This window comes from Puntigrus tetrazona, chromosome 12 (genome assembly GCF_018831695.1).
Source record: "Puntigrus tetrazona isolate hp1 chromosome 12, ASM1883169v1, whole genome shotgun sequence".
NCBI classification, from domain to species: Eukaryota; Metazoa; Chordata; class Actinopteri; order Cypriniformes; family Cyprinidae; genus Puntigrus; species Puntigrus tetrazona.
In genome coordinates, this window is record NC_056710.1 from 4,107,793 (window position 1) to 4,130,752 (window position 22,960).

Sequence of the window (22,960 nt, forward strand, 5' to 3'; positions counted from 1 at the left end):
TTTTTAATGTAGTCTAGTTTACATACACTCCATAAAATCCAGTTTTGTGGACATTTATAGAGAGATCGGTCATCAGTCAGGTGACTACATTTAACCACTGAATTTACAAAAATAATCGCATTGCAACTATTTGAATGATTATTATGTATTACTGTGTCTATTGAAGACTTTTGACTTTAAAATGCATATGTTCACAGCATTATTATTATTTTAATGCAGTGCATGAATTCCCACAATTTTTGTCATCTGAACCTGTTTTTTTCACTTAATATCTCAATAGCTCTCGAGATTTAAAAATAAATGATGTTGCCTAATGGTCACGTGACATGCAAGCGAACATAGAATATTTAAAGGTGCTGTAGGTTTTTGACTATTCTAAAGCCAAAAATAACATATTATATTTACATAAAATAATAATGATATAACCAGTAATGCTACTCTGAAATGTGCGTGCAGAGTCCTTTCCCTAATCTTGTTTTTATTTTGATTGTTGTTACTTTAAAATGATTCATTTTAATTGTACATTTTTATTATTTAATTTCTGTCCACTACAGTTCCTTGACAAACCCCAGTCTAGAAAACCCTGACATAATGTCTAATGCACTTCATGTTGTTAATTACAACAAGTGGAATATATTTTCTTACTGTTTCCATTTTGTGTTAACATGATTTGTCCCATTAAAATGATTTTGATAAATAAAACACATCAAAAGTAATCTAAAAGTAATCTATCAGCTGTACCTCTCTCAGCGGTTGTGATTGTAAAGACAAAGTTACTCCTAACGTTTGACATTTTTTAAAACTTTTTTTTTTCCTACATACAACTTTTAATATAGTAGAACTAATTGTCTTAAGATCGACAATTTAGTACAAAGGTACTATTGTAGCTTGTGATCTGCTTGCATGGCACGGTGTTTTTGTGGGTTTTCTGCTCGCACACAATTAGCTTCAAACCATCCAATGCTCTAGGGGGCAGCATAACACCAATCGGGTTATCCGTCACCGAAAGCAAAACAGAGAGGAAAATAGCACTATAGCAGATTCACGCACGTGGAAACTGGTGCGATATCTTCAGTCAAAGGTACGGGAATATATTTATTCTTTTAAACGCATAGTCGAAATAGAAACGTTTAATCCAGTTTTGCGAAAAACTTTTTCCGTTGATGCCTTTATCGCGATGGCGTAGAATGTGCGATCTGGCAAGCCCAAAGAGTTCTGATATCGTACAACATTTAACTGCACAAGCGTACCTTTAAACATCTCTGTCTTTTTTTTACTCGGTATGAGGCAGTTCGAATATTGTAGCTTCGGCGCGATGTGTTTCACCGCGTATGCGGACTGTGTGTATTTCGCAAAGTATGTCAAGTCACGTTTCTCAAAAAAAAAGTCAAAATAAACATTTACAGAGAGGTTGTTGCTCGCTATTGCGTTAGTATTGAGCATCTAACGATATTCACATTGACATTAGTTGATTAAAGTTACTAAAAAAATCTCTGGAATGATATTTTAAGAAGGGAGATGTGTTTGATTGTCACTGAAATAACGAAAAACATCTAATATGTAGCTTATTTTGTATTGAAAACCTTACATTTGAAGGAATACGAAGCCTTCCCTTGTGGGATTGACCCGCTGAACCCGAACTTTTCTAACATTATTATCTCATGTCTCTAGATGACATCGTTAGCACATCAGTTGAAGCGGCTGGCTCTGCCGCAGAATGACTCTAATCTGCTCAACCGGAGGACGGTGGCCTCTGTGCTCTTTGACCCTAAAGATGCTGCCAGCATGGACCGCAGCACCTTCTATGCACTGGGTAAGTCGCATGTTTTGCTAGAGCTTTTCCTTCTTTTTTTCCTCCAAGGCACACTGCTGTTTTGAACTTGTGTGCTGAGCTCATTGATGCGCTGTTACTGTATATCAGTCGTTTATATGCTTCTGCAGAGCGTTCACTTCTCTGATTGTTCCATTGAAAATGCCCAGTCCATAAATGACTTTTGATTTTGTGCAATTATGTTTGCTTTCTAATAATGAAATGTTACCATTGAACTGAGTGTACTATGGTTAAATGGGTTAATGCGATCATTACTGCAGTGTGCAGTATTTTATTTGTGTGCATTGATAACTTGCTTGAATATTTAAATATGTATAGGTTCTAGACTGAGTTTATTCATAATATTAGTAAATATGTGGTTGCTGCGGACCACGTTGGCCCAATTTTCATTCCCATGGTAAAAGTTGGGAAATAAAAAATCCATTCAGTGTATGCTTTATATCAATAAATATGATTTTTAACATAAGACACAGACCTACCGTAAGTTCAGAGTTTAATCAATTGCATCTGCCTGTGATGAAGCCAGATGAAGCCATGCATTTGCGTTATCTCAACTTATTCATGTTTAACAGCTTAATTCCTGTTTTTTTTTTTTTTTTTTTGACAAGCAAATCATGCCAAAAGCGTTTGCAGGGACCACCCACTCCCATGAATCACCACAAATTACATAATCAACTTGGTCTTGCTATGCTTCTAAAATAATAATAATCTTTATATGTGTATACCTACACACACACACACACACACACGTATATGTATATATATATATGTATGTATATGTATAGAGATAGATAGATATAGATGTGTCTGTGTATGTATGTGTATATGTGTTAAGGTGCTCACAGTTTACGGTCATCTTGCAGTCATGGTTTCACATTGAAATTTTTAATTCATTAGCTTTTACCAGAATATTTACCTATATCTAATCATTCATTGCATGGAATAGAAATCGTTATCTCATTTAAATGTCTGCTGTTTATTGATCCTTCTGTACAGGCTGCACAGGACTTGAGGAGCTGATGGGTATTGACTCCGCTTTCAGTGAGTTTCAGGAGACTCTGTTTAGTCAAGCCTCTTTGACTTTAGAGCGTAGCGTTCAGACAAAAGAGGTCAACAAGAAACTGGACAAGAGCATCTCACTCTTCCTCACTCGACTTTCACCTTACTTTCTGCTCAAACCTGCTCTGAAATGCATCGAATGGCTAATACACAGGTAATCTTGAGTAGATTTGCTATTGTATCAGATTGTGTGTGTGAAATTCACTTTGTTTTCTGACTATCTTATAATAAACTCGTATACCTTTTATATATTGTAACAAAAATGGGAAAAATCAAAACTGATACAAATTTGATTTCAGATTCCACATTCATCTGTACAATCAAGACAGCCTGATCGCGTGTGTTCTACCTTATCATGAGACTAAAGTGTTTGTACGAGTGATCCAAATTTTAAACATTGAAGACCCAACCCACAAATGGCACTGGTTACATGGACTTCAGGTAAGCCGTAACGTTTCTGATTCTGTCATACATGCAGTTGGTGTGAAGAAAGCTATTTAATTTGGGACTCTTCTAATTACACTGTGCTTTATCTGTAGAAACCTGGCGTTCCCCTGGCCCGAGGAACTCTGCTCACGCACTGCTATAAAGATTTAGGCTTCATGGATTTCATTTGTTCTCTGGTCACAGATTCAGTAAAGGTAAGACGCTCTGGCTAGGTTTTGTACAGGTTAAAGTCCGCCAGCCCAGTACTGCTGCTGACTCTTTATTGAATCATGTTGTAGGCATACTCTGAGTTTATCCGGGATTGGAACTGTCCACAGCTGCGTGTGATTTTCTCTTTCTACGCATCCACCATTGTTTCTGCTCTTGATGCTGTGGAGAAGATAACCAACTCTATTATTGCCAAACTGCTTCCGTTTGTACAACTGGTAAGACATGTCACTGAATTACTAATGCAAATGTGGATACATCTATAAATGTATGTATACAGTGTTTTTAAATGATTTATCGGATGTATAGCCAATTATTCTTGATTGTGCGTTAATTTAACTGAGTTTCCAAAATTTATATTCTGTTTCTAAACATTCTCTGATTATTGTGTATGCAAAATATTGGTGTATAAGTTGTTTTGTAAGTATGTACAGAGCCACACACGTGCAAGAAAAAGAAAATGATAATATTCACTACAACGTGCATGCGATTACTATATTGTTTCCTCACTTTGCTAAATCGCGCCCAATTTTCTAATTCGTTTCCTTAGTTTACTAAATCGTGCAATTTTCCCTTGATTTATAAATTTAGTGCACAATTTAGCAAATTGAGGAAACAAATTAGTTAATCATGTGCACTATTTATAAATCAAGGGAGCAAAGTAGTAAATCATGCAAAGAGGCATGCCAATCTATAAATGTGTGTTTCCTTTACCGCTGTTATTTCTTGGCAGATTGAAGATGCTGCCATAACAAATACTTGTTAGTTAGTTTTTTTTGTTTTGTTTTTTTACTACTTTCCACAGTAAAACTTAAAAAAAAAAAAAAAAAAAAACTATGCTTTTAGAAAACTCTTTTATAAGGTATATATATATATATATATATATATATATATATATATATATATATATATATATATTAGTTTTAGCAGAACAAGTTTTAGAATTGTAATTGTTAATGTAAAAAAATGTGCAATATAACTTGTTTGTTTGCTTGCTGGTTTTTATTGTATTTGCTGTACTTGGTTTTTTTTTAATTTTTTTTATTGTTTTTGCCATGAAAATAGCCTAAGATGTCAGCGTTTGCATTAAAAAAAAATATTTCCACAGTAATCTTAAATTGAATTTAATTTCAAATATGCTCAACAAGACTTCCAAAATGTAAATTTGTGGGATCAGAATATTGTCGGAATATGGCAGTCAAATATAGTGCTTACTTGACTAAAATGTTATCAATACTGCCATATTCCCTTTATATAAATTTATTGCTCTGCATGTACCCATAGTCAGTGACTGTTCCCAGTATGTCTATCAGTAAACCTAAATAAGTTTCTGCATTTTCCTCCCCATGACCAGGGCCTGAAATCTCCCCTTTTAGACTATGCGTCTGCCACTTACATGATCGTGTGTCAGATGGCAGTGAAGGTAGTATTGGAGGATGATCTGGTGGACTTACTGACCGTACAGTTGTGCAAGTCTCTACGTCGATGCCCTCTGCCGATCAGAGAGGGTTTGAGCTGCATTATCATCCTCTTGCAGAATCAGAAAGAAGGTGTAGTTGGTCCAAAGTAAGTTTTCGTGATTTTGATTGAATTAGTAGTTGCATTTAAGATCCTCAACATTTCCTAATGTACATTTAGTACATTTTCTCTGCATCTAAAATGATTTATCATCTTGTGCCTTTTCCCATTAGGGCATTTGGATACCTGTCTGCTATCCCCACCCTGGTGTCCACTCTCCAGAGTATAGCAACAGTCCATGACATCAATCCCTTGCTGCGTTATCTGCTGCCACATCTTATACATTCTGTGGTGGCCCAAGATGGTTAGTGTCTATCTATGAAAATCCAAATTTTATTTGATTTATCTGTGTTTGTTGTTTTTACAGATAAAACACAACAATTTAGATTTTTTTTCTTGTTTGCAATTATCTACTACTTATTTAAATTTGCCATTGTGCATGTCAATACTGATAGATCTAAAGATAATATAATGACAGTCATCACAACATTAAATAACTTGTCTAGTAAAAATTATTTCTGAAGGCTGAAATCCGCTACATTTACATGGTAGATATCATGCAATTGCCTTCGTAATGGATAACGCATTTCTTGTTACGGTTGCATAAGAAAAATGGGCATCATACACTAAACATTTAAGGATCATCCATTTTCAGACATTAAAGTTGTTCCGAACACAAACCAATCATGCGCCTCGTTGTTAGTCGATGCATGAAAAATGAAAACAATAACCCTAATGTCTTCTAAAATCGACTTGTTCGATATCTTCAGACTGTATGAAATTGTAGTGTGAAGCTAAATATAAGCCTGTGCTCATCATACATTTTGCAGTTTTCTGTGAAATCAGTCAACTCCGGCTGCTGAAGATCTGATTACTGACTGATTTTCTGCAGATAGTGTTGACGAGGCCAGACTGAAAATTAGGGCATAAAATTACCAAATGTCAGCTTTTAGTTCAAATGTCACTTCTCTAAACGTGAAAAGTAGTTGTAATCAAAAACAAATTTATAATCGGACTCTTTAATCATTCATGACTAATAACCCGGTGGTAATCATTGTAAAATTGCTGTCATCACATGGCTTATCGTTTTATTTATTGTGTCTCAGTAGATGAGCAGCAGAACAAAAGTTTGCCAGACAGTACTAAACTATTACAGTCAGTGTTTCAGAGTCTTCATCTCTCCAAAAATCTGGAGAACACTGCAGCCAAGTAAGTGTGATTTATATGAGTGAATCTCTCTTTGGCCTGGAAAATTATGTATTTATGATGATCTTATGGTGCGTTAGCTTTTTAATCTGCTACAATTATTGTTTTGAGCAGGCTGCTTCTTGAGGAGTATGTTTCCTGCAGCAAAGAGCTTCCCTCGGATAAGATTTCAGCTCTTAATCAGAGAATTCAACCTACTGTGCGACAGTTTGAATCCAGGTAGTTCTCTCATGCGCTTTAGTGCAGCTATTAAAATGTTATTTCATAAGGAGTGTTTTGTTTCTGGTGTTTATCTTAAAGTTGTTGTTTTTTTTTTTTACTCATAGCTATCCATGTGCGCTGGATGTGGCATTGGAAAATCATGTCAAAAATGTATCGTCTGACCATGAAAAAAACGTGCTTCATCAGTTCATCTCTCTAACTTTGAGCGGTGGAAAATATCAAGTAGGTCTAATTGATTTTAAAAGATGAAAAAATAACGTATAAAATTTTACTGTCAGCTGACCTTTATCGCAAAATACATTTTGACGGGATAGTCAGAACCTGGTGTAGAACTAGAATGCGTGAACATATGAAACTGGCACAGATGTTTAGTGTCAATGACTGAAAAAATAAATTTTGGCAGCCCTTGTGCTTATGTAATTTAAGCATTTGTTTTCCATAGATGTATGTTTTTGCCCTAATTTCCATTCGCATCTTTCAACCCCCAAAACAAGACTTGAAATGTTTTTTTTATATGCAGATCCTGCCAAATTCAGACACCTCTTTGATGCTCAGCCTAAATCATCCACTACCTTCTGTGAGGAATATGGCTGTAGACTACCTAAAGGAGATCCTCTCCTCAGAGCATGTGTGTATCTTTTGAATTCTCCTTCAATGTTAGCTTTCTCTTTTTCATTTTAATCCACGAGGCCCACGTTAATGAAGTTATGAGATATTGGTTGTCCACCTGACTCTTATTTTAATATAGCAGAATGGATTGGATGAGGCATTTCTGAAGGATGCATTGCTGGAGAGAATAAAGGATGAAGTGCCAGAGATTGTGATGTCTACCCTTAAAACTTTGCAGGTAAAAGGACAATGTCACGAATGTAATATGTTTTGGTGACAGAAACTTTAAAACGCCCCTGTTGTGGGTTATAAAAAGTTCATATTTTGGTTTTGGGAGGGTTGACATTTGCATACAAGGTCAAGAAACACTTGGAATTTTCTTATATGCTTTTATGTTTTCTTTTCCGATTCGTTCAACATTTCATTTTTCCAAACCCCTTCTTTTTGTGATGCTCTGGTGATTGGTTGATTTAATTTGAAGCAGTGTTTTTTGATATGCTAATGTTGAGATATGCTAAAATTTCATGTTGACACCAGTATCAAATTACTTGGAATTCCTTTTAAATGATTTTTTGTTTCAATGATTCGACTTTTCTATTGTGAGACAATAACTTCATACTGGGTTCATTTTTAGATTTAATCTGCATGAAAGGATATTCATAGGATATAAAAAATCCATTATATGGACACTTTAAACCTCGTTTTGTTAAAGTTTGTAAATGCATGTTATGGTTTCCTGACAGCTTCACGTGGACTTTATGGATGCGGAGGAGACTGTTTCCTCTTTGATTTCACTTCTTCATCGCATCGAACCATCAGCAGACTGGTTAGTTAACTGATGCTATTCCTTCTTTAGATTCAGAACAATATAAATGCATGTATCAGTTGGAAATAAAAGCAAGTTTTAGAAGTCTGTTCAAAAGCATAGTGAGCCGTCAACTGCTAAAAACTGATTTAGAGCAGTCAACATGTGCAGCAATTTTGTGCACCATTCAAATAGTATTCATTATCTAAAGTGCATAGGAGAAAATTAAGAAATCTTAAAAGGTAACATTGGCTGCATGTCTATAGTGACTTGAAATGCTTCCTAGGTAGACAGCTGTAATATGTTTTGTAGTGTATCCTTAAGCCATGTTATTTAAAAAAAAATTATAATTAAGGGTGTAAATCGCCCAGCAATTAATATTAAGCTATGTGCTGGTTTTACACATTATTAATTCTCTGATGCAGCCAAATAATAACATGCACATTTAATTGATATCTTTAAAATCCCAAATCATGTGTCCTCCTAGTTAGGACATCCAAAACTTTTTAATAATGTAAAATAATTTTTCACACTATGAAGAATGTTGCACTTCACTTCAGCTTCACCTGGTTTGTTTTTTCACAGGTGTTCAGTTCTAAAACTGACCGTGCAAATTCTCGATGACCTCTGTGTTATTGAGGGCAACACAGATCTTAAAGCACAGATTAGTTGGGAGCTTCTGCCCTTTCTGGTGTTGACCAATGCTACACCCAACTGTGTGGAGCTGCAGATGGCATCTTGTGTCGCTGAAACCACTTTGCTGTCCCAGCATCCTTTTACTCAGGGTTGGGCCAAAGGTAAACACTGCTGCTGTTTTACTGTTTTTACTGTGAAATCTATTTCTAAGATGTTGATTTCTATGGCCTCTAAATGATCAAGATAATCAAAACTTTGCTAAAAAATCTGATGTACACAATTCTGAATGCCTTCTGTTATTTGATTTTTTTTAGTTAATTATTTTTTCTTTTACCTAGTTTATTTTGAAATAGCCAGAGAAAGAGAATGTGATTAAATCAGTACTTTTAATCTTTTGATTCATTTTCTTTCTTTATAGTGCTGAAGGATGTTTTGGTGAAAACCCCTTCATCAGATGTGCTTGGTGTGGTCAACCAAATGCTCACAACAACTTTGATCAAGAACTTGGCCAACATGGATCATGTAACCAAACGCAACACTGTAAGTGTCAAACTTCCTCTCCAAGCAAAGGAACGGTTCGCCTAAAAAAATTTAAATTCTCTCATTTACTACATTCACATCATTCTAACCCTGTGTGCATTTGTTTCTTTGAATGTTTATTTTGTCCATACAGTGAATGATATAATGGTTTCCGAGGTTGCACCTTTTGTGTAAATGCATGTTTGAACCAACTTGTTCTTTGCTCATTTCAAACTGTGTCTTCTCGTGTGTCAATCTTGCAGCTGCAGAATGTGTGTGATATCCTGAGCCATCAGTGCAGCAGCGTGCAGGAGATAGCAGCGTTTGTGGTGCTTAGTAATGCACTGCTACAGAGTCTGCAATCCTTGACGGACAGTCAACACCTCCACACGGCGCAGTGCGTGTACAAAATACTGGAACCTTTACTGCTACAGGTCTACACAGTCCAACTTGAACAGGTCAGAAACATCTTTTCTTATAACTGCAATTATAACCCTTTTTATATAGAAAAAAAAACTACTGTACTTGACTATGTAGGTCTAATATAATGTTTTTTTCTTCTTTTTTTAATGTTAGACGTCTAGCAAAGAGGTAAATGAGTGTCTGCCTCCCTGTGTGACATTGGGTGAATTCCTGCAGAAAAAGAATTCTGGCCTTAATGCAGAGAGAGAACATAGCCTCCTCCTACTGTCATCCCTGCGGCTTTTCATCACTGAACTCAGATGTCCAGATCCTACATTCATAGGTACAGGACTGCTTGTATAGCAGTGAACTGTGATGGGGTTGTAGTAAATATTGCACATATTTACATACATAAAGTTTGTGGTAAAGTGAAAGAATACCATTCAGAGATTACATTTTTTTGGAAGTCTCTTATTCTCATTAAGACTGCAAAACTACGGAAAAAAAAAAACATTTTCAGCAGCCATTTGGCGTTTCTTTTTTTTTGTTTGTTTTTTTTTTTTATTAATAGAAAGTTGAAATATCATGGCATTTGAAATTAAATTTTTTTATAACTGAGTAATTACTGTAGATTAATGCTTACACACTGGATGTATTTCATGGAAAAAAACTATTTACCCCAAACTACTGAGTATTGGTATTTATCTGCATAAATCTCCTTAATGGTAATATGTATAAGAAAAAGTGTTTTCTTTTTTTTTAAGTAATAACTATTTAGACGGTTATAAATATTTCATGTTCTCAGAACAGACCCAAATTAATTTGCCTGAATGATAAATCCGAAAGAGATTTATGATACTAAATTTTGCATTGTAGTATAGTTGTTAACAAGATTTGTGTTTTTTTTGTTTTTTGTTTTTTTTTAGATGAGTCATGGTGGAACCCAGAGAAAATGGACGCCAATACCTGCTGTTACTTGCGTCTGATGTTTTGTCTGTTTGACGTTGTGATATCAGGGGCCAGTCAAGGGCCCTTGGCTCCCTGTTTCATGAGCCTAATGCATCCTCTGTTACAGGTACTGTATTCTCTTCGCAGGTGCTGTTTAACACTGCATTATACCTAACGTCTGTAGGTGGAATATCATTCTGTTGGTTATGAATTTTTGTAGCTGAGGCTCATTAGTAGTTATGAGCATATAAACATAAGCCTATTCTTACTTTTGCCATACTATAATTATGCCAGATGCTGCCTCTGTGAGGAAATGTATGACCGAACATTTATTTTTATTATTATTGGGGATTTTTTTCAGTAAAATCAATGGCTCATTTCTCATTTTGCAGGTTCACCTGAAAGAGCCAATACATCTGTTTAGGTTCCTCTCTCTTTTGTGGGGCTACAACAATAATTTGGGTGATCAGTTAGATTGTCAAGTTAGTGCCATACTGCAAACTCGGGCTCTTTACGTGGGAAAGGCTTTGCTTTGCAATCAGCCAGTGAAAACCCTCAACCTGCTGGCATCAGCTTCCTCACCAGGTATGTCAATATTCTTTCTCTTACATATGGCTTTATTGTGGCACTATGTACATCTGTATGGGATGTTGTGATGCCAACAGTAAAAAGTATTATGAGTTTTATTGATTTGATTCATTTATTTATTTCTTGCTTGTTGCGAGCCATGACTCATTGTGAAACTCACTGGTCTTGTTTTTGTAGTGATGCCGTCTTTGCTGGCGTGTCTGTGTTCAGACATGTGTGAAGTTCGAAGAGCTGCCATTGCTGTTTTCCAGTCTTTCTCGGGGGTCGTTTCATCACCTTATTATCCACTAGTGGAGAACTTCCTCAAATCATCAGAGGAAATCATTGCTGACCCTTCATATCTCAGCCAGGTCAGTCAAAGCACAATATAGCATTATAGGCAAGATTTTTCACTTTGTGTTGTGTAAGTTCTACAAGTGTTGGATGTCCAAACTAATGGGATTTTAAGGGATTTTTACCTCTGATTTTTTTACCGTAGGCTTTGTCCAAGATGTACGAGGAGGGACTGTTAATGAAAGATAAAAAGAAAAAGCTGGCATCAATTGAGCAGCTCCTTCAGTGCGTGCAGTTACCTTCCTGCCCTTCCTATACCTGCAAAACACTGATGCGAGCACTTCAGGACATTCATGGAGAGGTACTGTTAACAAACTGATCACTTTAGTTTGTGTGTTTACTTGATCTTCATATATCAAAGTCGTTTGTGCAGTCCATGTAATCAAGTGTTTAATGATCGTGATTGTGAAACATACTAAAAAAATAGTTCTCAACAAGTGGAAAATCTGTTTGCTCTCAAATTATGACGCACAAGCTGTACAGTATCTGAGGTTGTATTCACAAGTATTGACAAAGTTTTTAATGCTGCTGAGTTGGCGTGAATGCATTTACACTGCAATTATTTTTGCATGTTATTGGATTTCAGTTCAAAGTCACACATACTTTAAAGTTTGTCGTGCTTTTCTTATAATAATGTCCTTTTTCCAGCCAATTTTAGCCGTTCTTCTGCCTGCTGTGGAGCGACTTCTCGAGCAGTGTGCTCCGGACTTATGCACCTTCCTGCCAGATGAGGCCCACCTCCTTCGACTCCTGCTTAGCAAGTTCAGTGAGGCATCTGCACCTTTGCTGGTCAAAGACCCTCGATGCCTAGAGGTCTTCATTAAGGCACTGGGCACCTCAGCAAAGCTGTACCCTACTATGCCTAATTTCCAGATTATCACCCTGGAGCAGGTTGGTGGACATTTAGAAAAAGCTTTATATTCCTTTAAAGGCCAATAACTGTGTAGGACATAGCAAAGCAAACTTTAATAGTGATGCAGACAAAAGAGACATGATCCTTTTAAGGTTTTTAGCCACATTGATAAATGCACAAAAAGAGAGCTCATCAAATATGGTAAAACAAAGCTCAACCGTACTTGTTTAATGTATATTGAACAATTCATTTTTGTGTGACCTGACCTATTATGGATCTCAATTCATTTTTTCTGCAAGCGCACTTTTGCTTGGACATGACAATTGGAAATTTGTGTCCATTTAAGATTCCACAGTCTATCATTAGAATTGTCACTATAATATGAAGAAAAAAAAAAAAAAAAAGTTCTTTGAAAGATGGTTTGTTATAATTTGATTGCATGTTTCCTCAGATCACCAAGCCATTCTTCACTGCTCTCGGGGATGAAAAGATTCAGCAGAAAATTCTTTCTGTTTTATTTGACTTGCTGGTGGGGAACAAAAACCCTGCCTGTGCCCAAACTATAAACAGTGTATTTAAAGCGGTATGAAACATTTTATTTCATATCCATTTAAAAAAAAATTTTAAGTGTTTATATACGAGTAAGCCATGTTTTACTGTGTCTTTTTTTTCTAGATTGCTGTGGATGCAGAGTTAGTGGCCAATGAGCTGATGCCTGTAGATAAACAAAAAGCTACTGCTACAGTTCAACAGACACGCAGGAGTAAAATGCAAACAAGGTGAGTGGCAGTCCTTGATCCAACTCCAAATTCCTGTTCTGGAAGATGTGAAGAGTTAAATTGCAAGCTTTATTCTCAGAAAAACGCAACAATCATCCGGGGTACTTCCAGAGGAGAATGTTGTCTCTTGGCCAAGAGTTACCCTTATTTTAGAGCTTCTGCAACATAAGAAAAAACTAAGACGACCCCAGTGTCTTGTGCCAGCTCTATTTAATCTACTCTCCAGGTATGTTAAGCTGTTTTCACCCTATTTATGCAACTTACACAAGTTTCTTATCTCCTTTTATCAAATTTGACGTTCTCTTGTTAAAAGCTCTGATGCATTGAAATCAAGATAAGTATATAAAATCTCACTGACTTTTGTCACATAAAAGTACAATGGATTGTGAATGCCGTTTGATTTGTGTGCTGTAGGTGCCAGGAGCCTGCCTCAGCTAAGCTGGAAAACCTTGAGTACACAAAACAACTCATCCTCAGCTGCATTCTGAATGTCTGTCAGAAACTGTCTCCAGATGGAGGGCCTATCAGCAAAGGTACCAGAAATCTGGAATGGAAAAAAAAGTTTACAAGGTTTATGATCAGGGTCAGATGATTTCATTACTTTGCGGATGGTAATGCTTTACATGAGGGTGTGAGAGAATTTTGGAGACTTTGCTGTAGATATAAGCACAAGCATTCTCTTGAGTTTCCTTGAATCAGAAAACATTGTTTGGAAATATTTAATTTCTCTGCATGTGTGTGTGTGTGTAGATGTGCTGGAGGAGGATAAATTTAATGTGGAGCTGGTAGTGCAGTGTGTCAGGATATCAGACATGCCCCAAACTCACCATCATGCTCTCCTTCTGCTCAGTGCTTTGGCGGGTATCTTTCCTGTAAGTACAATCATGAAACACTCACTCACACCCATACTTTCAAACACAGTGGTAAATGTCTTTCTCTTTGATTTTAGGAGAAGGTTCTTCACAACATCATGCCCATTTTTACATTTATGGGCTCTAACGTTATGCGACTGGATGACACCTACAGCTTCCAGGTCATCAGCAAGACCGTTCAGGCAGTCATCCCAGCTCTTATAAAGGTTTGTTAAAACTATGTTTGTTTTCCATATGCTGTTTGATACAATTGAAGCATTTGAATGCTTTCCATAAAAGCTTTAAAGATTTGAACAAACCTCAAATCTATAGTATTACATTTCTCCAGTAACTAGTGTGTAGGGGTATGCTATATTTATTTATTCTAAATATGGTGGTAAAAAATACCTTTTATATATGACTGTTTTGTATTTATAACAAGACGGTTGGTATAATTAGAGTTCTGGAATCTCAGCATTAATTGATATTTATTTTATGTTGCAGTTACATGTAGTTAATATAACATACAGTCCTTTCAAGACCAGAATATCATAATGTTAAGCAACACCTTGAACGCCCAGAATAAAATACAATTTGCATAGAAATGCATAAAAGCCGCTTAAATACACGGCAATGCCCTTGCAACCAGACCCAATCTATCATATTGGTGGGGAGTTTTGCACATTTTTAAACTCATATATTCATAAAATGTGAAAGTTTTATAACTGTGCAACATTTATATTTTGATTCTTCACAGGCCCACGAAGGTGGAAGTGCTCAGTCTGAGGGGCAAATGGAGACCGTGGTATCTCGTATCGTGCATGTGTTTGTTGATGCCTTGCCTCATGTGCCAGAGCACAGACGCTTGCCTATTCTCAGCCAGCTGATGAACACACTGGGGCCGTCTCGCTTCCTCTGGGTCCTGATGCTGCTCCTGTTCAAGCAGCATGCCACAAAAACATCTGTCAGTGCAGCTGGGCTTGAAAAAGTAAACAGTTTAACGCACGTTTTAACATTTCTGGCTGTATGGATATTTTAGTGTTTTACTACTGAATAAGTGTTGTCCAGAAAAATGTTATTATATACTGGATACCCCATGTGTTTCAGTTTTGCAGAAAAAGTTGTGTTGTTTGTTGTGTTAGGAGGCTGTTGTAGAAAGAGATCAGGAATTCTGGATATCGGTGTGCTGTGATTTTGAGGTAAAGGAGCAGCTGACCTCCATGATCAGAATCTTGCAGTTTCTCATGACTCTACCACAGGACAAAGAAGATGGTAAGAAATGCCTCTGAATTTTTCCTCAGACCCTTTTTTTTTTTTTTTTTTTTTTTTTCAGTGATTTTCATTTTGACAAATCATTATTGATTCTTAAATCCAAAGTTCGATCTTTTAGTCTGTGGTTTTCAGTTGATGTGAACAGGGCTGTATCTGCCTCCTGTTAAGCAGCAGCACAGAGCGCACCCAAAATTGTCTTCTTATTTACTAATAGTTATAGCATGAAATTAACATGAATTGGCGTCAAATGATGTGTTGAAAGAACCCCTATAGCTTATTGAAATGTATCATGTCCTAACTAATCACTCAAACAGTTTATCAACCATTGGAAGACATCAATAAACCACTTTTAAGGTAGTATTTACCTCAAGAAACCCATTCAGTGTTCATAACTCAATTTAGTCGAATATGAAAGCAAACATTTTATAGAGGATTTTACTAAATACGTATTTTCACTTAACCTGTTAGTGGTGTTAATTGTGTGCTTTTAATATTAAGAAGCTAATATGTGCAGTTTATTTGATACACAATGTTCGAACACAAAACTGGATTATGTGCAATTATGAACAATTTTTATATACAACATGTATACAAACATTTATGTTTAGGTGTGGACAGACAGGGTTTCCTCAGGTTTACAGCAATAATGACTGTTAGTTGAGAGCTACTTTTTGAATCAACCACTTGAATCGAATCAAGAAATGAAAGAACTGGAAAAAAAAGTTTGTTTTTTCTTGCCAGCACCGGATAAAAAGAGAGCCCGTGGAAGAAGTGCAGTGAAGAAGGAAGAAACTGTCTCTGATGTGATCTTTAATGTGGAGGCTCATAGTGGCAAGGACCTCCGCCACTTTAAATTCCTCTCCGTTTCTTTTATGGCCCAGCTTCTGGGTTCTGACAGATTTATCGGGAAGGTGGGTTTGGAGTAGGAAGCATTCGGTTTAATGTTGATTATTATAATGCTACAAGGATTTCTCCTAAGTGTGTAATTTTTGACTGACAGGTGGCTGACTGTGAGGACTTGACAGAAAGTACTTTACAGGATCTTCAGCAGAAGTGAGTTGAAGCTTGACTACAGATCTTGGCTTAATGGTGATTGGTGGTGGTGACATTGGCAGGGTTTAACGGTTGTGTTTACTTGTTAGTCTATTGGAGGAGGTTCTGCACTACATCCACGCAGTTGCTCGATGTGTAGAAGATAATGCAGACAAACCCACAGCTAAGTTCTGGAGAGCTCTGCTCAGCAAATCCTATGACATCCTGGACAAGGTAGGAAGAAAGAGTTCAGAGTGTACAGAATATGCAGTTATTTGTTTTGTGTACACTTCAATTTGTGCATGCACATGCATAAAACATAATCTGACTTTCAGGTTAATGCCCTTCTGCCCATGGATTCCTTCATCATGGTAATGAGAGGCCTGATGGGTAATCAGTTGGCATCTGTAAGAAGGAAGGCCATGGAGTTACTCAATAACAAATTACAGCAGCGAACACAGTGGGTGGAAGATCAGGTAAAAAAAAAAAAAAAAAAAAAAATATAAAAAATATATAAATAAAAAAAATATATATATATATATATATATTACAATTTTAATTAAACGTGTAAACATTTTATAACAACCATCACATGTTCTAGAATAATAAATGTTTATATATTAGCTAATCACTTTGTTTCCTCTTTTTCTGTGACAGATTACTGTTCTTCTGGAGCTCATTGGTGTCCTCCTAAAAATCGTAGGTCGGAGTCACGGACAGGTCACGGCACAGGAAGAAGAAGAGCTGGCTATCAATCGACAGACAGCCCTTTACAGCCTTAAGCTTCTGTGCCGAAACTTTGGCTCAGCCCATCAGGAGGCATTCGTACCAGTTATTAAAAAAGCAGTGGAGATTGTTGCTAATAAAGACGAGGAGAAGAACGTCATGGGAAGTGCTCTGCTGTGTGTAGCAGAAGTGACCAGCACACTGAAGGCCCTCGCTATACCACAGTTACACAGGTACTGTTAGCCGAACAAGATTAGATACAAACACCACGCGAGACAGGAAGTGACATGAAAGTCCAAGACAAGGCACAAGAAAGAGATGATTTGTGAGGAAAGCAATTGCGCTTATTTCCTGTAACCAAAATGAAAACCGAACACCTCAAAATTGCAAAAACCATAAAAACATGTATATAAAACACCTTTTTATATGATTCACAACTAATGGTTGAGAAATTCACATTCACGTGAAGTTGTCTTGTTGACAAGTTTGGGTAAGGGTAAAATGCTTGGATATGAGATGAATCCATCCTTCGTTTAAAAAATTTACAAAGACATTTTTTATTGCTTATAACTTCTGGAGAGAAATAATGCAGACAGGTGTTTATGCGTGCTATCAGATAAAATATGCTTTTTAAAGTCTGTGTTCAGTTGTATGTATATGTTAAGCATTCGATTCAAAACTGAAGTATACCTTTTGAGTGTTCATTGTTAAATTTTACATGAGTATGAAATGTAAAAGTGCAGAACAGTGTAAATCACTATGGTTGGGATTCTAGAAATGTCATTTTTAAAACATATCGGAAGTGAAGGATCTTTATTATATCAATGTGTTCTCTTTTCAGCCTGTTCCCTGCAGTGCTGCACACTTTGAAGGAGAGAAAGGACCTGCTGAATAATGAAATCTACTTGCTGAGTGCTGTCACAGCTCTACAGCGCGTTTCAGAAACACTCCCGCATTTTATCAGCCCCTACCTGGAGGACACCATCTCGCAGGTCAGCATCGGTGTCACATTGTTGCATAAGTTAAACCTTAGAGCAGCCTCATCTACAAGGTTACAATTCTCATTTGAATCTTCTCATTCTTCTCTGGTCCTCTAGGTCGCCCGCCTAACTCTACTAGCCAAAAAACTGACATCTTGCCCTCAGCTGTCTGCACGTCTCTCCTCGCTCAGCACCACTGTTGCCACAAAGGTGCCTCCAAGGGTCCTCATTCCCACAATTACAAAATGCTATTGCACCATGGTGGAGACTCAGCAGGTAGGATTTGGTATTTCCCCACAAATACCAATATATTTGAATGCACACATGATCTTTTAGAAGTGCAAATTAATGAACACTTTGTTTTATTCGTCTGATACCCATATTTTCTGTACCTGTTGCAGAACCGTCTTGGTCCTCTGATGATCATTCTGAAGGAACATATAACTCACATGGAGAAGGACCAACTCAATAACCACCAATCAGAGCTCACTTCCTTCTTCCTGTCTGCTCTTGATTTCCGTGCCCAGCATTGCCAGGTGGTACTACATAACCCTCTCTCAATTAATTTTTTAAAAGTTCACTTTTCACTGATTATTTCAAATATAACTTTTTTTAATAGGGAGATCTGAAGAAGACTGGAGAAATAGAGGGCTGTGTGATTGACTGTCTCCTAGTGATGGTTATGAAACTTTCAGAAGTCACCTTCAGACCTTTCTTCTTCAAAGTAAGCTTCTATTGTTTAGTGAGGAAAAAAAAGACTTCCACTAGTACGACAGTATCTTGTTTTCAGTTACATGAAGTACAATAGTGATGGGCTCTTTTGAACCACTGCTCCATAGGCCACTAAGGATTTTACATGATCTTAGATCAGTTTTATAATGACATATGTATTAATATTAATGCTACATTTTTATATTTAAAAAAAGGATTCAAGCAGTTAATTGACACTTGTTAAAATGATTAGTTTCATGTTCCGTAAAACACAAAACAAGCCCTACAAATTAAACAACATATTATACAGCCAATGAATGTTTAATGGTTTTTGGCGATTTCTAGATTTGGAACTGGTTCAGTTTTAAAAGCTAAAATTTTCCCATTACTATATAACATCAAATAGTAGACACAAAATTGTTTTATGGAATTTACTAAACAAGCTTCCAAATGTGGTTTTTATTACAAAATTCAAATATTAAATTGGTCTTAAATGTGATATGAACTGGTATCTTTATCATTAGCATTATGCTACATATATATATGCACTATATTACAGATTGATTATATTAACATTTCTTAGTGATTCTCATTTTAACCTTTACTATTAGTGTACCAACTGACAGGGTTCCCTGTATAGATGATACCATTATTTGAGAGACTGTTTATAGAACCTCAAATTGAATTGAATCAATAGCTTCTGAAATGAAATTGAAATATTTTCTTTGGTTTTGTGGGCATTGTGATAGCTAATAAACTGGTCAGTAAATCAGTTAAATGCCAAAAGCTCTATGTATGACGTTTGTCAGTTTGTATTACTTTGTAATAAAAGTAACTGGGTATGAATTTTCTATTTACCCATTATTAAATATTCTGTTTACTGAGTCTCTTTTTTTTTACTCTTCTGCAGTTGTTTGACTGGTCAAAGATGGATGGTGCTTCTAAAAACCGCATGTTGACGTTCTACAGAGTGGCAAACCTTATTGCGAACAAACTCAAAGGACTGTTTGTGCTGTTCGCTGGGCAGCTGGTCAAACCCATCTCTGAACTGCTGCATCAGCTTAACATTTCCCACACAGGTAGTCTGCACATATCAATATGTTTGTATGTATGTAGCTCCGAATATGCAATGCTTCACCGTTAAACTGTGCCAACGTGAACATGACAAAGAAATGTGGAGTAGAATGTTTGTTGTCCTTCAGAGTTAGAACATTAGAATATTCCAAGATTTTTTTTTTGATTGATGTAATTTGCATAAACTTCTACCCCTTCTGCCTATAGAAAAACCCTTCTTCGATTCAGAAGATGAGGATGATGATGAGGAGGATTCGGATGATGATGATGATGAAGACAATGTGACAAAGAGCAGCCTGCTGCTGAAGCATGTGTTGGACTGCCTCCATAAAATCTTCCTCTATGATACTCAGCGCTTCCTCAGTAAAGAGAGAGCTGATGCGCTCCTAGGCCCCCTGGTGGACCAGGTCAGTATGACATATACACTATATCCATAAAGAACTACAGTCTATTCCCCGTTCATGTTATTCCTGTCAAATAAGTTACTACATAAGCAAAGTTATTGGATGACACATTTTTAGTTCAGATTGGGGACTTGAACTAAAAAACACGTAGATGTTGCCCTTTTCTGAAACTATTAAACATTAAATGAAATTCTCGAAAGGTCTTTTCTTACTGAAGTAATTTAGTAGTTTTGCTCACAGTAGCAAAATAGAGGTCAGGGTGGTGCGACCAAGTGTTTCTCAACCCTGTTCCTGGAGGCACACCAAAAGTACACATATTGGATGTCTCCCTAATCAAACATGCCTGATTTATCTCATTAGATATGCCAAAACGTTAAATGCGTCAGGGAGACAACCAAAATGACAACCGTAGCTGTGCTTCAAGGACTGGAGTTGGTAAACACTGGTGTAACCAACATACAGGAACTAGGGGTGAAACAAGTCTACGAACTTATCTATATGCACAGTTTAAAACACAGTATTGCATTGGCAATCAGTTGCCGTTAAAATCTAAATTTAACTTTAAAACACTGCAGTCACTGTAATAATTAAATATACACTTACTCTTATTAAAGCCACTGAAGTTATTCAGTCAAGAACAGCGAGTCATCTATTGGCATTTATTATTTATTGACATTCATGGCACTGTCAGCGGCATGATGTCAAATGGTGTAGCCCCCAGGAAAGTTAACTTTTCATGGTTCAGACGTGTGGAAACATGCATTTTATTACCTTTTACATGTTTACACCATTTTGAATTTTTGTTAGATCAAAACTGTATGATATTAATGATATAAAAAGTTTTTCTGGTCATTGCTGCATCTGATATATATTTTTGTGTGTGTAAAGTTGGAGAACATGCTGGGAGGAGACGAGATCTACAAGACCCACATTACCAAGCATTTGGTGCCCTGTATAGCCCAGTTTGCCGTTGCCATGCGAGATGACTCACAGTGGAAAGTTCTAAATTATCAGATTCTTCTCAAGACACGACACAGTTCACCCAAGGTACACAAATGTTAAATTAGAGGTGTAGATATACAGATATAGAGCTGTGATGTATGCGGTACAGTTTTAAAGGGCCCAGAATTCAGTTATAAAAAACGACATTTGCATTTTTGTTCAGGTGCGTTTCTCTGCACTTGTCATGCTGCTGGAGATGGCAAGCAAGCTGAGGGAGAACTACATGGTTCTTCTGCCAGAGACTATTCCATTTTTGGCTGAGCTTATGGAGGGTAAGAGCATTATGTCAATATTTATTTAAATGGGCACACATGGTTTTGTAAGTAAAGTACGTTTTACCTAATGTTATCTTTGTTGTCGCATTTTAATAACACTTGGATTTGTTTCTTGAGCAATCTGAAATATTCCAGAATTCAGAATTTAGTCATTCTTTCTCCTTGTTTCACAGATGAGTGTGAGGAAGTGGAGCAGCAGGTGCAGAAGGTTATTCATGAAATGGAGACTATCCTTGGTGAACCACTGCAAAGCTACTTTTAATCCCACTTGGCCTGATTTTTACATTATCGACGGCACTTCTTACACCCTTTAACTGTGCATTTGTTATCCTTGTATAGTTTTCTAGGGATGAACTGCTCTGCTGGAAAAACTTGTCCTGTCTTTGTGTCCATGTATATGTAAATTTCAAAAGCCACAAATTTTACAAGCCAAAAATCACTGGATGCAACAGTACAGTTATAAAAAAAACATGCAATGTTTAAATGTGTCTATTGTTTTTAAAAAGAAATGTTTTTATTGAATTTTCTAATGCTTGCTTATGTACCTCTCCCCAATCTGAATATCATAAAAAGATGAGTCTGAAAAATGTGTATTTAAGTTTGGTTGATAAAAATGGAAAGAGTGTAATGAAAGTTACAGTTTTCCAAGACTTTGTTTGCATTAACAAGACTTTTAATAGGCTACTACAAGTTTGTGGCATATATGTAGCATCTGTTAAATTTATTCATATTTTAGCCCACCAGTGGTATTTTGAATTGTTTAAAAGGATAGTGTTTCTTCCTGTAAAAATGCCTTTAAACTGCTAGATCCACTTTTAGAACAAAACAAACACAACCACAGGTATTCATTTGATGCAGTAGTTAAATTAATGTGAAATGGCTTTATTTTTTTAACTTCAATTCCAGCCCTTTCCCAACACCACAGGAACAAGATTACAAGATTGGGTCACAATTTAAATTAGGTGAAATTAGGCCTTAACCGCTTTGTACTTATTTTTTTGATGCAAGTACAACGTACTTACTGAAGTCATATTGCAAAAAAACTTTTGCTGCTATTGAGGTGGGATGCAGGTAAGGTTAGGGACAAGTTTGGTGGTTTAAAGATGGGTTGAGGTGTAAGGGATGAGGCAATAGTGTAATTATAAATGTAACGTGCAGAAATTAATTGCAGATGTAATTACATTTAGGTATTTTAAAAAAGTACAAAGCTAAAACATGTACGCAATAAGTGCATTGTACCAAATGATTAAATGTAAGTACATGTTTATTAAGGCCACCTAATATAAAGTGGGACCCGAAATTTATATTACAAAGAGAAAATATAACTACGCAATCATCTGCTGCAGTGTTGCATAAAATTACATTTTCAGCAGAAAAATAACTTTGGGGGGAAAAAAGTGTTTAATATCATATTTAATAGAATATTGAAATAGAATTTATTCCTCTATTCATTTATGACTCCCAAATTATATAATAAACATGCTTTTTGTCCTGGTGTCCTCATATGAGGACACGTATAAAAATCAATGTCCTGTTTCATAACAGAAAGTCAAAGTTGGATTTAAATAATTACCGAATATTATATTTCCATAAGAGTGTCACTAAATTAATTTTACACATTTTAAGACCAAGGAGAGGGAGTGAAGCATTCAATTATTTGGTATCTCTCTC

At 36.3% G+C, this 22,960-nt stretch overlaps 1 protein-coding gene across 4 annotated transcripts; it reads left to right on the plus strand.

Moving 5' to 3' along the window:
* Positions 1 to 983: 983 nt before the first annotated feature.
* Positions 984 to 21,922, plus strand: heatr1 (HEAT repeat containing 1). 4 transcript variants are annotated; one of them, XM_043254026.1, is made up of 45 exons: positions 984 to 1,081; positions 1,672 to 1,813; positions 2,828 to 3,044; positions 3,190 to 3,331; positions 3,430 to 3,531; positions 3,616 to 3,762; positions 4,899 to 5,110; positions 5,236 to 5,366; positions 6,169 to 6,271; positions 6,383 to 6,487; positions 6,595 to 6,712; positions 7,011 to 7,118; positions 7,239 to 7,337; positions 7,843 to 7,925; positions 8,490 to 8,701; positions 8,959 to 9,080; positions 9,323 to 9,517; positions 9,636 to 9,804; positions 10,388 to 10,536; positions 10,802 to 10,994; positions 11,175 to 11,347; positions 11,476 to 11,631; positions 11,979 to 12,221; positions 12,635 to 12,766; positions 12,859 to 12,962; positions 13,042 to 13,188; positions 13,377 to 13,495; positions 13,713 to 13,834; positions 13,912 to 14,040; positions 14,571 to 14,801; positions 14,956 to 15,085; positions 15,827 to 15,996; positions 16,086 to 16,138; positions 16,228 to 16,351; positions 16,453 to 16,593; positions 16,775 to 17,076; positions 17,685 to 17,835; positions 17,941 to 18,099; positions 18,225 to 18,359; positions 18,443 to 18,547; positions 19,445 to 19,613; positions 19,816 to 20,015; positions 20,901 to 21,059; positions 21,178 to 21,286; positions 21,463 to 21,922. In XM_043254026.1, the coding sequence occupies exons 2-45, from the start codon at positions 1,672 to 1,674 to the stop codon at positions 21,549 to 21,551; spliced, it is 6,501 nt and encodes a 2,166-aa protein (XP_043109961.1). In that variant the 5' UTR covers positions 984 to 1,081; the 3' UTR covers positions 21,552 to 21,922. The 4 variants fall into 4 exon arrangements, with proteins under 4 accessions (XP_043109961.1, XP_043109963.1, XP_043109962.1 ...); XM_043254028.1 differs by having other exon boundaries at positions 7,242 to 7,337; XM_043254027.1 differs by having other exon boundaries at positions 6,172 to 6,271.
* The last annotated feature ends 1,038 nt before the right edge of the window (positions 21,923 to 22,960 follow it).

What these genes read in the sequence shown, in the direction of transcription:
- heatr1 (XM_043254026.1), top strand. Translation starts at nt 1,672, where the DNA reads ATGACATCGTTAGCACATCAGTTGAAGCGGCTGGCTCTGCCGCAGAAT. An exon ending in GAAGGTGTAGTTGGTCCAAA is followed by an intron (nt 5,111 to 5,235) that starts GTAAGTTTTCGT and finishes TTTTCCCATTAG; the next exon opens with GGCATTTGGATACCTGTCTG. An exon ending in TTTGGCTGAGCTTATGGAGG is followed by an intron (nt 21,287 to 21,462) that starts GTAAGAGCATTA and finishes CTTGTTTCACAG; the next exon opens with ATGAGTGTGAGGAAGTGGAG.